This window comes from Acomys minous (assembly GCF_964271855.1).
Source record: "Acomys minous genome assembly, chromosome: 11".
In the NCBI taxonomy this organism is placed as follows: Eukaryota; Metazoa; Chordata; class Mammalia; order Rodentia; family Muridae; genus Acomys; species Acomys minous.
The window spans coordinates 37,861,757-37,878,571 of NC_140492.1; the positions used below are offsets into that span (position 1 = coordinate 37,861,757).

The 16,815-nt window shown below is 40.6% G+C and overlaps 1 protein-coding gene across 2 annotated transcripts in view; it reads right to left on the reverse strand.

Moving 5' to 3' along the window:
- ABI3BP (ABI family member 3 binding protein) overlaps window positions 1-16,815 on the reverse strand; it is a 207,617-nt gene that overhangs the window by 133,901 nt on the left and 56,901 nt on the right. For both annotated transcript variants that reach the window (XM_084801538.1, XM_084801539.1), the window contains exon 3: window positions 2,555-2,623. In XM_084801538.1, the coding sequence (XP_084657664.1) occupies window positions 2,555-2,623 (69 nt within the window). The remainder of the gene's footprint in view (window positions 1-2,554; window positions 2,624-16,815) is intronic.

Genomic DNA, 16,815 nt, shown 5'->3' on the forward strand with positions numbered 1-16,815 from the left:
AGCAAACACGGAGATGATTGTACTATCCTTCCTGATTCTAAGTTGACTGCCATGAATATAATACAACAGCATCATTTTTATAAATGAACAACAAGAGCCATAAAAGTTTCAACGGTGTCCAAAGTTACATAGAATGCAAGGGTAAACTCGTTTTTGGGTTCCCTTGAGTATTTTCCAGTTTTCTTGGAAGGGCATCCTTGGCTCAGCTCATGGTATATGAAGAGATGAAATAATGCAGCTTAAGATGAAAAATGTATATTTTATTCCCCAAGGGATCTTAAGCTTGCATGATCAAACAATTATGTCACTAACTTGGTGATTTTAATATGCAAAAGATTAGCTAACTAGAATCTATGTGACAGATACAAATGTGAAACAAATGGACGTGATTCCATAGTCACTGCGTCTCTCCCAGGTGCAGAATACAGAAACAGAAAGTTTATCAGTTGCCCAAGTGGAAAGGTGGACTACCGCATGCCAAGAAAGATGAAACAATTTCCTGAGCTAGGGACAAGAAAGTCAAAGTAATCACCATGGCCAGTGTCAGAAACCTCGAAATGAAATGAAGGTAGAAATTATTACTGAGCTATAAAAGCCTCAGGAGTCTGATTTTCCTTTTAAGTTTTTATTTATTTGATCAGTGTTACATAAACAGTTCACTGAATAGACATCCAAAACCAGAATCTAAAGCACCATATTCATATTTGACCTTATCTTTCAAAACGTTCACACACACACACACACACACACACACAGAGAGAGAGAGAGGGGGGGGGGAGAGAAGGGGAGAGAGAGAGAGAGAGAGAGAGAGAGAGAGAGAGAGAGAGAGAGAGAGAGAGAGAGTTTCTCAAATGCTTAATCCATCTACTTGTAAAAGAAATCATGGAAGTCAAGCAAAGCGAGGGGAGTGTATTGCTGTCTGCTGACCAGCCCTGTGCTGGTACACTGAGTACAAATTCAGAGTAGCCAAGGCTCCTGTGCTCAGTGTAGTTGGGGTGTCTACTGTTCTTCTTCCAGATAAGCAGGACAAGCAACCACAAAGATGCTTTTGTGTGTGGCATCCAGGGTGTCTCACAAAATGGAAGTGGTTAGGGAATGATTCAGTAGGAAAGAGTCCATTCTAGAAAAAGCAAAGCAAAACTCCATGGTTGTTTAAATAAAGGGAGAAAAGAGGCCCAGGCCCAGCTTTCACATGTTTTCCTTCAGAGCAGGGCACTGATGAGATCTTACTAATTAGAAATTGCAAGCTTTTAATCTTCTGTCTTCAGTGATACCCCCACTCCACCCCGACCTCGTTGCTATACTTAAGTATCCCAACAAGAGCAACTTAAAGGAGAATCGGTTTCTTTGACTCACAATTCAAGGGTAATTCCATCATAGCATAGAAGTCAAAGGTAGCAGGAGCTTGAAATAACTGGTCAGGGCACATCCACAACCAAGCAGCAGAAAGTGATGAACTCATGCACTGAGCTAGCTGTCTGCCTTTTATATGGTCCAGGACCTAAGCTCAGGGAACTGTACTGCCCACAATAAGGATAGATCTTTCCAGCTCAATTAACCCAATCAGCATAATCCCTCACAGGCATGCCCAGAGGCTAAATAATCTCTTGCAGATGTGCTAAGAGGTATGTTTCCAAGGTGATTTCAGCTTCTGTCAACTTGACAACAGTACCACAGCGAGGCAGAAGTTTTACTCTTTATCATATGTATGTGATCCACGTTCTATCACCAGCCTTCATGGTCTGAGAGTAGCCCAGAAAGAAGAGACACAGAGTAAATAAAACCAAAGCACCAGTCTCCTTGGTATACATAGAAATGAGTTATCCTTTTCAAACATAAATGGTTTCCTTAAGGCAAGGTTAGACCACGAAGCTATGTCCTTAAAATGTGAAAGGCCAAACAAGAGTGGATAAGAGGTTGCCCTAACAGAATAGAAACAGGCTAATAGGAACTATCCCAGAATGACATTTACCACAATCCAGAAGCTGTGTTAACTCACTCACCATTCTCAATAACCACAGTGAAGACAGTCACAAATGGCAGTGCCAACTTGCACTGGGAGAGGCCTCTAAGTCTATGCTTGGGGCCCAGGGGGGTCTGCTCAAACAGTCATGTGGAGAGTGAGGACTGACTCTGACATGAACTCTGGTGTCCCATATTTGACCACCTCCCTTGGTGGGGAGGCCTGATGGCACTCAAAGAAAGAATAAGCAGGATACCAAGATGAGACTTGATAGCCTATGACCATATATAGTGGAGGAGGAGGTCCCCCTCAGTCTTAGAACTAGGGGAGGGGAATGGGGTCAAAGTGGGAGGGAGGGAGAAATGGGAGGATACAAGTGATGGGATAACTGAGTTGTAATCTGAAAAAAAAAAAAAAGACCAGACCAGGCTGTTCTACTCCTCCCACAGGGTCAACTTAGACTCAGAATTGGTACCATCTATACCCGCATCACTGAGAGACTTCCACGACATTTTGTCTCTGGCATGTAGCAAGAGGTGAAGTTGCATGGTGCAAAATTAACTATAAAAGAAACCAGTGCAAAGACGGTACCTGAACAGGACTTCTTCTGGCTGGGAGGAAGAGCAGGGCGCACGACAATCAGGTACTTCGGCTCTGCGTCTGAAACAACCAACACACATTACCTTTCAGCAAAATCCTTTAAGACCAGCATGTCAGTTAGCAGGCATGTCCTAAATGAACATTTCCTGTTGTTAAACCAGTGAACAGGAAGACTCAAGAAGTGGGAACTTAATACTTCCTTAAAAGCCCATTACGTTTTAGAAATTAAAATTAGATCCATATTTTCAAATCCAAATGGGCATGAGTGGGGAAGAGGTCTTTTTAAAAGAACATGCTACACAGACCTTTCTTTTTAAGTAAAATTGCCTCATTCTTATTACCTCACAAATAAAAACATCACAGAGATAGTTTAAGGAAACCACTTAAGAATCTGGTCCAGTCCCAAACTTTTTGCCTCCCAGTTAACATCTATACAGTTAGAATGTCCATTTTGAAGCTATACAGCTTGCTCAAGTTTTTGCACTTCCATTGTCAACTATATTAAATGCATTTATCCAGCATTAAAAATAATAACATTTTTTTAAAACTGCAAGGGTTGAAACTGAAATACATCTAGGAGTTTTAAAGTAGCATTCTGTGAGCAATTCTATTAGACTAACTGGTTAATGAATTTTTACTCCAATATTCCTTGAGAGACTTTGTGATGTGAGTTGACTGGGCTGCCACAAAGCAACCAGAGTCTAGCATGGCTTACTCAGGTAGACCTTTTTAAATTTCTTTTAAATGTGTATTTACTCACCAGCCCTATGTCTGACAAAGGTCTAATATCCAAAATATAAAAATAACTCAAGAAATTAAACACCATCAAACCAAATAACCCAATTAAGAAACAGGGCTCAGAACTAAACAGAGAATCCTCAACAGAGGAATATGGAATGGCTGAGAAACACTTAAAGAAATGCTCAATGTCTTTAATCATCAGGGAAATGCAAATCAAAACAACTCTGAGATTCCATCTTACACCCATGAGAATGACTAAGATCAAAAACTCAAGTGACACCACATGCTGGCAAGGATGTGGAGAAAGGGGAACACTCCTTCACTGCTGGTGGGAATGCAACCTTGTACAACCACTTTGGAAATCTATCTGGCACTATCTCAGAAAACTGGAAATAGGGCTTCCTCAAGACCCAGCTATTCTACTCCTTGGAATACACCCAGAAGATATTTCACCACACAACAAGAACATATCCTCAACCATGTTCATAGCAGCCTTATTCATAATAGCCAGAACTTAGAAACAGCCTAAGTGTCCCTCAGTCAAAGAATGGATAAAGAAACTGTCTGGTACATTTACACTATGTGATACTACTCAGCTTTTAAAAAAGGAAATACTGAAATTTGTGGACATATGGATGGAACTAGAAATGATCATACTGAGTGAGTTAACCCAGAAGCAGAAAGACTCACATGGTATATACTCACTTATAATTAGACACTAGCCTAAGAGGCATGTCCCATGAAAGTCTTCATTTAACAGGAGATTGGGATAGATGTGAGGCTATCCTACTGGGACTCTAGGTGAGATATGTATGGGAGAATGGGGAAATATAAGGATCCAGAGGGTCCTAGAAACCTACAAGAAGAACATCATGATGGGTGGATCTGGGCCCAGGGGTTCTGCTCAAACTGCTGCCACAAGCAAGGACAATGCATGCAGTAAACATCGAGCCCCTACTCAGTTCTAGTCAATGGACAGGACATTCTCCACAGTTGAGTGGAGAGCAGGGACTGACTCTGACATGAACTCTGGTGCCCTATATTTGACCACTTCCCCTTGGTGGGAAGACCTGGTGGCACTCAAAGAAAGAATAAACAGGCTACCAAGATGATACTTGATAGCCTATGATCATATAGTGGGGATGGAGGTCCCCCTCCATCACAGACATAGGGGAGGGGAATAGGGTGAAAGCTTGAGGGAGGGAAGAACAGGAAGATACAAGGGATGGGATAACAATTGAGATGTAATCTGAATACATTAATTAAATAAATTTAAAAAATAAATATGTATTTACATTTGCCCTTTGTAGATATGAAAAGACCTTCTGCCCAATGCTTTATGGAACCAACTTCATTTCCAGTTGGAGCCTGGCTGGCATCTCATCACATGCTATAATCAGCCATATTAGTTATGGAGAAAAGCAACCCAGGAAACCAGCAATGCTCACCTCAGGTTCTGTTGCATAGTTACCACATGGGTTTGAAAGTATGTCTTACTTATTTGAAACTCACATAAGAAGTGCCCAGCCCAAATTCAGTGACAGGGATACAGTTACCACTGAGTGAGCCTATCAGGGATGTAGAACAATGCAGGTACTAACAAACCTCAGTTCAATACATGCTTTCTGCATGCAGAAAACTGTATTAATAACCTTATAAATTAATGACACGTCATGCTACTCCCACACATCCTGGAAATTACCTAGTGTAATGGTGACATCACTGAGACAGTGACAACTTCACAGACATGCAACCTACATACAGTGGCACTCTCCACATGACCCCATGTTTGGTTTTTAGGCACTAACACCATCTGTACATTCTTTTTTTTTTTTAACTCCTTTTATGCATGTATGTGGGTGGGTGCATACAAATGTGTGTGGCGGTTAAAGGACAAATTGTGAAAATCAGTTTTCTCTATCATGTGACTTCCACAGAACAAACTCAGGTCACAGGGCTTGGGGAAAATCAAATTAGCCCTTGGAGCCATCTCACCAACCCACTGAAAATGTTAACACTTTGACCTTTGAACTTCAAATTTTGCAAAATTAAACTCTCCCAGGACATCGAAGCATGCATGAGAGCAAATGAAGCCAGAATAACAATACTTGCCCGTGGGTTTCTGCCGCCCTCTTCACATAAAGCATTCCACGTGCAGCCAGCTCCAGGTTCAGTGAGATCCTATCTCAGACACTAAGGGTAAGTGCAGTAGAAGACACTAGAAGCAGAGTTCTGGCTCCCACACGAGCATGCACCAACTGGCGTGTGCGCACACACGAGGACATATAGCGCACAACATAACAGAAAAGGGCAAGCACGTCTTATCTCTGGCTATGAAAGAGGAGTAGGGAGGGAGTCACAGCCCTAAAACACCACCTTGTCCACTCAAGCCAGAGCTTGCTTTGCTGAGAAATGAGGTGGAGGCGTTTAAAGAAACACAAGCACCAAGAAGCCCCTTTGTGCCTGTTTTTTTGCTGTGTTAGTCAAGATGGAAAAAAAGGGACAGGACAGCTCAATTCCCTTTCAGTTCTCCCTCAGTCATAAATTAAAGAGAGCGCCCACTGGATATGCATGCCCACGTCAAAGGTGAGATGACATTTTGTACAGCTTTTCCATAATTCTGCTTAGGAATCCTATTCACATAGAAACTACAAAATGCTGATTATGCACCTTTGGCATCTCTATTGATTTAACTAGTGTCTCTAATTCATGATGAAAATGGGCCTCCTGCACCATCAGGGTCAAAGGTCCAAGTCCTATAATTTGGAGATTTCCTTCTTTAAAATTGCATTAATTAGCAAATAGCACATGAAAAAATAATGGTAAAGACTGTGGGAGGAAGAGGCTTACTTTTTATAGATAATCAATCCCAGTTTTTGGAATAAGGGCCATTGATGTTAGTTTTGTAGGTGGCCCTACAATTATGTAAATTATCTTAAATCCAGTCTTCAAAATGCCCCTTTAAAAAGTTTCAAAAAATTAAAAATAAATAAAAAATAAAAATAAAAATTCTCAAAAATGCAATTCTAGAAAACAAAGGTCAACCATGAGCTTTACCACGTTGTTCACTGTGGTAGAGTTCCTTAGAGCTAACTTTTAATTACTTCCTTAAGACAGACTAATTTAATTATGGTTTAGTGGCTTTTTGAAAACAACTTGAAATACTAGAGCAGTACAGATGCCAAAGACGGTGCCCAGGGTCCAACATGGTCATTGGAACAATTAGAAACTCTGCTTTTGTTATGTTCACAGTCATTTTGCACAGTCTGTGGCAGTGTGTCAAAGCCTGGAACAGAAGTGGAACCCTGTGTGTGTGTGTGTGTGTGTGTGTGTGTGTGTGTGTGTGTGTGTGTGTGTGTTCTCTCTTACTGCTCCTTAAATCCTCCCAGCTTGCAGCGTTTCAGCAGCCTCCATGCTCTGTGGGGAGACAGGCATGCACAGACAAGGCAAAGTGAAGGTTTCTATTCCATCCTGCACTATGAAATTCCTTTGGATTTGTAGCAGACTGAAAATACATATACACACACTGTGGTCTTAGCAGACTTTCTACCAAAAATAACTAATTAAAATCTCAATGCGAGGAAATTTATGTAGGATGCAGCTACCTTAAATTAACAATTCTGGAGGCTAACCCTACATACCGACACAGCCTACTTAAATTTGCTTCATGTTGTAAATGCTGTAGAGTAGGGGATAAGAAAGCTTATTTTTTAATGAAATATAATATTAGAGTCATTTACAGACATATATTATTTTTTAATAGAGGATATAATTTTTTAATAGAGGATACTATAATTGCCCCCTTGTAAATTCCAACTCTCAAATTTTAAATCTGCTTCTATTAGAAGACTCCAGTCTTGTAGTGAGCACTGCCACTGCGTTGTAATGTTGTCACAGTGGCATGTATTTCTCATGCAAAGCTTCTAGCATGCAGACGTCTATGCAAACATTAAATAAGACAAGGTGTCCCTACCAAAAAATCATATAAGGAACATGAACACATTCATTCATGTCTCTCATCTCTTTCTGCTTCTCCCCCTCACTCTACCTCTTCCTTTCTTTCTTCTCCCTCCCCCATTATGCTAACAATTTGATTTTATGTTGAACTTCATTTCTCTCTATATGAGACTGGGATTCAATCTTACTTGGCTATTAGTGGGACAAGGCAGATACTTATCTGGGCACTTTTTCTTCTCTCCTTTTGCTAAGTGGAGATAACCGTAGTGGCCGGGTTCACAGAGCACTTCATAGTGGCTAAATTTATTTGTAATTATACAGATTATATCCTAGTTACTAATTTGTATTGTACTAATTATATGTTAGCAATATTATCAATTTTAAATACAAAAGTAAATGTGTTCTATAGAATTGGAGAATAGATTATAAGAGGGTAAAGTAATTAAAAATGAATAAAAACAAGCATCAGAGATTCCAAAATATAAAAATTTTCCAAAGAAAACTATACACCACACATATTCATAGATTATCACTGTAAAAAGTCTTCAAAACATATAGTCAAACAGAAGCTAATGGTACATCCTAATCAGGAATAGTTTATTACAGTGAACAAACATAAGGTGGGTTTGTAAGACCATATCCACAGGCCACACCAGGCTGTTTACTTATGCATCTTCAAGCCTGAAAAAGCAGCAATTATCCAATTAACACACTACAAAAGAAGGAATAAATGGAGCTTTGCAGGAAGAACAGAGAGCCACTAGGGACTGGGGACAAGCATAGGCTGTAAACACAAACCACCTTTTTTCTAAAACTTTCTAATTTTAAAGCAGAGAATTAATAAATATATTTTTCAGAACTGTCTTTTTTTTTTTTTACTTAACAAAAATATTCATACACCAAGCATCTGTTTTAGTGTGGTATCAATAAGCCTTTTCCTTTTATGCCTGAAAAATAATTGGAGACAATTTGAAAGCAAACTCTGTGCTGTTGTTGGTAAGTATTTCCGTCAAATATTACCAAATCTTCTAAATGATGAACTCGTGCCCAGTCTGACAGAACATGCTGCTATGCCCCTCAGTTCAAAGAAAATTCTGGCTTCCTCAGCCTCCAGGACTGGAATCACACCAAAGTAGGAAAGATCCACAGAAGTGTAGCCAGCCCCACCACAGAACCACCAGCAATGCAAAAAGGACTTGGACATCAACCACAGAAGGTGGCCCAGGCTATTCACTCATCTCTTCTGAGGGAGCTTACAGCTTAAGGCAGTGTCTATTATGGGACAAGTCTTGAGGGCTGATGACACCAGTGAGAAAGAGCCCCTCCCCTCCGTGCTGTGGGATGGTCAGGGTCTCCTCATGGTTGTTTCCAAAACCGCACTGATTAAAAGCACATCCCATTGAAGGAGACATCATTAGGGTTTTGCTCAGGGTTCTACTTTTCGTTTGATGAGATTCAGGAGGCTGTACTATGAAAGACATATTTCACCCAGGACTAGGCTATGTTAATTGTCAGCCCACTGCAAAAAAAAAAAAAAAAAAACCCAATGGTGAAACCCTTCTTAAAAGGCAGAGAAAAAGAATTAGTAAAGACATAAAAACCTTTCCCTTTCTTCCACTACCACCACCTTGACCTGTTGTGGTGTTTGCTTGCCATTTCAGGTGATATTCTGGAGATGGGCTCTGTGCATCTAAGCACCGTCCACCTTACCTCTGACTTCCAGCAACTTTGGACTTGGCTGTGCTTCTTTGTGAGGCTCCATTCCTACATAAGGTACACTGGGAGGTAGAGCCAACTGGGAAGCCTAGTGGGTCAGTATAAACCAAGCCCAGCACTGTCTCTTGCTCTCTTCTCATCCAAATGCTCTATTCTCTCTCTCTCTCTCTCTCTCTCTCTCTCTCTCTCTCTCTCTCTCTCTCTCTCTGCCTCTCCTTCTCTCTCTCCCTCTCCCTCTCCCCCTCCCTCTCTCTGTCTCTCTGTCTCTCTCTCTGTCTCTCTCTTTCTCTGTCTCTCTCTCTCTCTCTTTCTCTGTCTGTCTCTCTCTCTCTCTCTCTCTCTCTCTCTCTCTCTCTCTCTCTCTCTCTCTGTGTGTGTGTGTGTGTGTGTGTGTGTGTGTATCTGTTCATGTAATTTCATAACCTCTTCATTTCCTTGTTGGCTCAGTCAGGTTTCCAGGAGCAAGCCATGCTGGACACAGTGAGCAGGGGCATGCGAGTCTTAGAGAATAGACAGCTGAGAAATGAACTAAGGAGATGAAGGGTGTGGAAAGCCAAAGCACAGAAGTTCAGGCTTCAACCCCCAGCCTGGGCCCATAGGATGGCACTCACTAAATAAAATGGAAAGAAAACTTCAAGTTGAAAAGAATGACAACAGCTCATTGAACTCTGAACACAAGGTCCTCCAAGGGCACTTGCCACCTGCTCCTAAGGCCAGCACTGATCTGACCCTCTGCTCCCTGTCCCTGTCACCGGGTGTGTCTGCTGTCCCAGGTTAAGCTTGTTTTCTGTGATCTGGCACTGAGCCTGGTTCATCTCATCCAGCCACTGTCCCAAACTGATCCCCCTCCACTTCCCTAGACACTGTCTCTCCCTGACACGACAAATACTTAGTAACATTTCTCTGACCCATTTGTCCTAACGGGCCAGGACATATCTTTTCCTATTTAACCAAACCTGTCAGATAGTAAATTGCTGGCTTCCTTGCCTGTAGTATTCTCCTTGTCTGTGCTTATATGGACACCCCACAGAGAAGCTTGCTATGGGGTGTTTGTTGTCTGTTGGCTGGTTTAGTGTTTGTGTGGGCTAGCTTTTGAACTAGGGCCTGTTCAGGTGCACACACACGTAGGCCCATGAACTCTGAGACCTTTTAACACTATCTTTTTGAAAGGCCTGGTGAAAGAGCAGGACTTGATTTGGACATGTTTTCTTCAAAGAATGGTGTCCAAAGTTAAAAAAAAAAAATCAAACCAGCAGGGTGTTGTCTGCCCCTTTTTTAAAATGCTCTAGTAGGCATTACCAGGTAGGGGTACAAGGCCAAGAATAGTTCCCTAAAAGAAATTTTCCCATAGAGTTCAAAATAACCAGAAAATGTGCATGCCATGGGGCTGAAAAGCACTGTGTTGTGGTGGTTGAACAGTAATCCAGATATGGAACCAGTCCATTGCTGCCATATTCCTAAACCTCCAGGGATCCGCTGTCTCACCTGGAATAAAGAAGATGCTGTTTAGCAGCATCTGTCCTACAGGGAAACTCCTAACATCAACTGACCAATTCCTTGACCTAGGACTTTGAGGGAACTCAAAGATCATTGGTTGATGAAAACCTCCATCCTAGCGTATACTGATTAGCTACTGTGTGCCCCATTGGGTGAGTGGGCACAGTAGAGTAGGACACCTTACCTTGATTTCTTTTCTAAAAGGGCGCCATCTATAGCAGAGTGAAGTTTACGCTGTCACCTCATGAGCAGATTATGAGAGATCTGAGGATTATGCTAAGGACTCCAGGCTCTCCCTTGCAAACTGATTAAGGAGGCATCTTTCCAACCAAAGTAGGAACTAATGAGGAAATGGGACAAACATACTTAATAACTACACCAGACAACAGGTGTAAATCTTGACATGTGCTGCAAATCAGGCATTTGCCAATAGTAGAGCCAACCCCTAAACAACTGTTTCTCCCACTGCAGGCCACAAGAGATGCTTCCTTCTCTTGACAATGAGCCTTGTTCAGAGAACTGAGAATAGCTAAAATCCTTTGAGTCTAGCTATCAAATGCATGGAGATGGTGAGCCCAGGCTTTGCCTCTGGGAGGCCTCATTGGGTTGGTAAAATAACAACAGATGAATGCATGCACAAACAAATTAGCAAAACAAACAAGCAACAAAACAATCTGACTACAACATAAAATGATGTACAACACATAATGCCAAATGCAGATTCTCATAGTGCAGGACGTGTTATGAATCCTGTGAGCCAAAGAACACAGAGTGTGCCAGACAAGCAACTCATTCCAAGGGAAATAACATGACAGCTACAAAAGCTGATAAGGCTATTGTCTCGCTTTTAGATCTCTCTAAAAACAAAGGAAATTCTAGCATCTAATTGTTTTCTTGTAGTTGCATCCCTTGGCTAATCCTCAGACCCTCCAGTTTAACCTCTTATTATCAGCTAGTTCTCATTTTAAAACCACTGTCTTACGATTCCTGCAATGGTTCTGGAATGGTACACCCAGAGCAAAAACTGCTACGTATCCCATGACAACAGAGGGCATTTTAAATGAATAACCAATAATGACTTTTTTAAAAGTTAGGTTTTCATTTCAGTACTTTATACAGTATGGTTGGAAATCAGTTTTTGCACTTTATATTGAGATAATGCAAATTTGTTTTAGTGAATTTCCAAGGAAAGATAGAGCTGGAGATGAAGTATTGCTCTCTGAGGTCAGGCAGATGAGTAACCAGCCAAAGTACAGTTAAATCCAATAGAAAAACCATTAAAAAGATTTATCTTTAGCAGCACATGGAGAAATAGTTGTCTATTTTCAAAACAGGTTTTTCTTGTAATAAGCCCACTGATTAAAAAGACCGTATGCATTTATTAAGAAATCGATACCTGCCAATAGCTTTAAACATTTTTTTTTGAAATTTACTTAAAATTCTACTAGATTTTATACCTTGGAAGAAAGTCAAATGATTCTGGGATTTATAATATTTAATTAAAATTTTGGATTTATCTTGAAGACTTAAAGCCAAATACTTACCTCATAGTAAATCCATTTCCAGAAAAATAACCAACTCAAGAAGAGGCTTTAGATAACGAGAAAGACATCTATCTGAAGTGGTATCACAGCTCTTTCAGACTTGGTGAGTCTCAAACCCGTTCACTAGTTTATTATGTTTCTAAGCTCAACATAAAAGAAAAACAAAATGTAAGGCTCTCCCTTAATATCTTCAGCTTATGGGAGTTTTTTACTTAGGTTGAGTGTGAGGGAAGGCAGGTGTCTCCTCCCCCCCAACACACAAACACACACACACACACACACACACACACACACACACACACACACATTAACAGTAATGCAAAACCAGCTGCCCAAGCTTTGGGTGCCTGTAGATCTGTAGTCGATGGCTGAAGCAGAAGGACCCCTTGAACAGCACAGAGAAATGACACCATTAGTAACGGCAGTCCACATGGAATATGCTAGAAGAAAACAGTCTGTGAGCTACCCAGAGAGGGCCGTGAGCGTTTTCTGCCCTGGCCTCTTCTGGAGTAGATGAGGCACACCTATCAGCTAGGCAGCTGTAACAAGGGCAGTGGTGGTGGCGAAGCACAAGACTTGGGGACACAGCTGTTACACATTGCAGCTCACGTATTTATAAATTAGTCAGCTGTGTTGCTTAGCCTCTTTTTAAAAAGGATTCTTATAGGGCATCATGGGAACAAAACAACAGGAGCCTTCTGTTGTCAACCAAAGGATTCCCTCTATTGTAGGTCAAATACGACTTCCTACGTGGTAAGCACCCATAAAACACAAGGATTCAATGCTCAGCCAGATTTCTGGAGTCATATTCTGGACCTGTAATTTATTACCTACACAGCCTTGAGACGTTTACTTAAGCTTTTTATTTCCTGACGAATAAGAGCAGTAGTTCTCAACCTTCTCAATGCTGTGACCATTTAATACTATTTCTCATGTTGTGAGTCCCCAACCATAATGTTTTCATTGCTACTTCATCATTGTCATTTTGTTACTGTTATGACTGATAACGTAAATATTTGCTATGCAGGATATCTGATATGTGACCCCTGTAAAAAGGTCATTTGACCTCCAAAGGGGTCACAACCCACAGGTTGAGAATTTCTGAATAAAAGGGTTCAAAAAATGCTATGAGCTCGATGCCTGTCTTTTTTCTTTTTTTTTTTTTTAGTGAAATAATTCTTATTTTTATTTTATTTTTAAAATACATTTTATTAATTTATTCATATTACATCTCAATTGTTACCCCATCCCTTGTATCCTCCCATTCCTCCCTCCCTCCCATTTTCCCCTTACTTTCTTCCCCTATGACTGTGACTGAGGGGGACTTCCTCCCCCTGTATATGCTCATAGGGTATCAAGTCTCTTATGGGTAGCCTGCTATCCTTCCTCTGAGTGCCTTCAGGCCTCCCCATCCAGGGGACATGGTCTCTTTTTAATTTGATAATTGCCCATCTTCATTGCTGACACCTGTTTGTGGCTTGATAATTATCTGTCAGGGATGGAGGCTTCACCTGGTCTCCATGGCTGCAGGGCATTAGTCCTTTCTGTTGTTTTATTTCTGCCTCCTCCCCCGCCAGTTTTCCTCCAACCCAACATTCTTAACTCCCCGTATAGCACCTTCATATTCTTGTCAAGTTCTACTTATAGATATTTTCACCAAAAAATCCACAATCACTTTCCTTGTGATGTTTGCCTTCTGTAGACTAAGTAGTAACGACATCCATCATTTTAAACTGTATAGCACTTCTGAGCAAGATGATTGAAGAATGTGTAGTTATGCAAGGTAGAAAGGAAAGCCACAAGCCTAAATTGCAATGATAGAAGAAAGCGATGCATATTCTTTCCTTGTTGTCTAGTTAAATATAAAAACTAAAGGGTCAGCAAGACAGCGCAGTCAGTAACGTGCTTGCCACCGAGTCTGACGTCCTGTGTTCCATCCCCAGGACTCACATTTTGGAAAGAGAGGAATGGCTCTCGAACCTTGTTTGCTGAACATGAGTGCCAGCCCTCCACACCATATATATCAAAATTAAGTGTCAGAAATGCTTTTAGTCAAGGATCAAGCTTTTAAGAGCCACGACTAATGTGTATGAATAGAAGCTGTGTTAAATTTTACAGCCTCTAATTTATGTTTATTCACATCTCCATTTCTAGAAGTAAACTCTATTCAGAGTGTTTTGAAACTTGACTTCCCTCTGTAAAATAAAAGTGAAACCCATCAAAATAAGAAACTATTATATTTTAACTTAAACTTGCTAGGTTATCATTTGATTAATGAAACTGTGTTACTCTCTCATTTTCATTTGTGTTTAGTAGAGCAAGTTGAATTTCTTAATATATACCCTTACTAGTAACTAATTTACTAGGGATACCAGAAGATATGAAATCTAGAAAGCTGGGGATCATCACCTGCTTCCTTTGGAAGCCATGGCTATGAATTCTAAGCAGAACCTGGACTCTATTCACCAAGGAGAAAGAGGCCATTTCAATATGAGTCTCTATTGATGACTAGACCATGACCACAGGAGTGAGGTGTGTCGCCACCGTGACTGCATCACAGACACAGATTTTCCTGTAGGTTTTGTCTCCTAATCTTAATTTTAGAGCTTTCCCTATCAAGAAAATATGATTGGGACATAGCAGTGAGATGAATACGGCTATTTGGTTTTAGTTACTAATACCTCTGCTAAAATAACTTCTATGATTTCCCACCCTGATTTCTCGGTGCCAAACATAAAGCCAAACTAAATCACACAACCACCCTTTGACCAAGCATTTTGACACTAGGCACTAAAATCTCACATACACCGAATCTTTAGTGGAAATATAGCCAAAACCTTGTTAGCAACCGAGGCAAAGCTCAGAGAAGTGAAGATTAGACCACAACCATTCTACATTGTCTCCAAGAAACTGATAAAATTTACAGAACATGCATACTCTCTGCTAGGACCTGTATAATCTACTGTGCATCGTTAACGCAGTCTTCACAACACTTCTGCAAAATCATTCTCTATTTTATACACAATAAAAATGAAACACGGAGAAGTTAAATACCTTACTCCAAGCCACTCCACAGTGAGCAGAGGGGTCAAATTTGAATCCAAGTCTGTATGACTCAGAAGTACTCTTTCCCTCTGCTGCCTCTGAAGAAGAGGGTGAGCCTTCTTAGAACATGGGCGTCATCATTCTGGCCCAGGGCTCCTTCCTCCAGGGACACCAGCTTGCCCTCTCAGCGCTAGCCCAGGAAATCAATTCCCAAGATGGCGACTAGGGATACCCTGAGAGGGCCACAGCTGTACGAAATGTGCTCATTGAAAAATGAGCCCAGCTGTAAGAATTAAAACTCTTGCCTGCAGTAAACCCTAACACCTGAATTCCTAACACCTGGCTGGGAGAGAGCCCAGTCAGAATTTATAGTAGTTTTTGAGTATATGAGACTATTTCCAATCGTTTTTTGAGCCAGCAAAGTAAAGCTATTTGCCTATTCGTCTTGTGCTACCCAATTAATGAATTGTCACCCCCTCCTCTCTCTCTCTCTCTCTCGTATTTGCAAAAAATAATCAGCAACTGAACATAAAACTGAGCACCAAGGCAGTGCCCAGTGGCATAGCCTTTAATCCCATCACTCATTTGGGGCAGGTAGACCTCTGTGTGTTCAGAGACAGGCTGAAGGGAAGTATGAGTCAGAAAATTAAGGAGTAGAAAAATTCTGTGTTTTCACACCACTTATGGACTCCTGTGAACATTCAATAAGTTGTTTTACTGCTTCAATCAATCCACTAACACTCTTTTTTTTTTTTTTTTAATTTTTGAGACTCAGTTTAACTATATAGACTAGGCTGCACTGAATCTTATGGCAATCCTTAGGCCACAGCTTCCTGATGGCTATATAATAATAATGTGAGCTAGCACATAGCTCTACTAAAGCCACCTTTTACCATTGTTTATCTGAATCTAAATTTTTAAAATAACAAAAGAGAATAATTATCTTTGCTTTGTATGTAGGAGTAGTAAGTGATTTGGAAAATGCCAGTGTATATTTAATATAAAGATGTAAACACAGATATAGAAAAACCTATCAGAGATCAGCAAGAGTGTCAATCCACACATAACCAAGTATTAACTCGAATATTTGTGAACAACAACTTGCCATGCCACAGTGAGAAAAGATAGCTAACACATCGATCAACTACTGCAATACATCAGGCAATGTGGCATAATAGCACTTTTTTTGAACATAAAAACAACTTATTATTATGTTTGGCTAAGGTCCAATGAACTGGAAAAAAAGAAACTTACTTTTCTCTTACAAAGGGGTGAGTAGGAGCTATAAAAGATGTTTTCTTTGCACGAAGATATAAAATTTCCTTGCTCATTTACTCTCAAGGGATTTTAGCTCATCTCTTTATAATCATAAAATCATCACCTGCCCACAGCACATCTGTTAAAAATAGACCTGCTGATGCAGAGAGCAGAGAATGGCTTTACAGGAAACTGCCAGCAGAAAGACAATAGAAATGTGGCTGTCAAGTGTGTAGCTTGTGACATGTAGAATATGCCACCCTAACCCCCAAAAGAGGGGGATCACGGCATAGAAAAATTACCTTAGTGTTTCTAATGGTTAGCAATACCCTAGTGCATCCTAGAAGATGACATGACTAGTACACAGAGAAAGAAAAACCCTAAAAGAAGCAAGGAATCCTGCTTGGTCCCTAAAAGTTGCTTCTAGTGACCATTGACTGACCTTAGCTCTTTTTTAAAGTGAATTTTTGGCTTTCTATGGTGCAGAGGCATAGC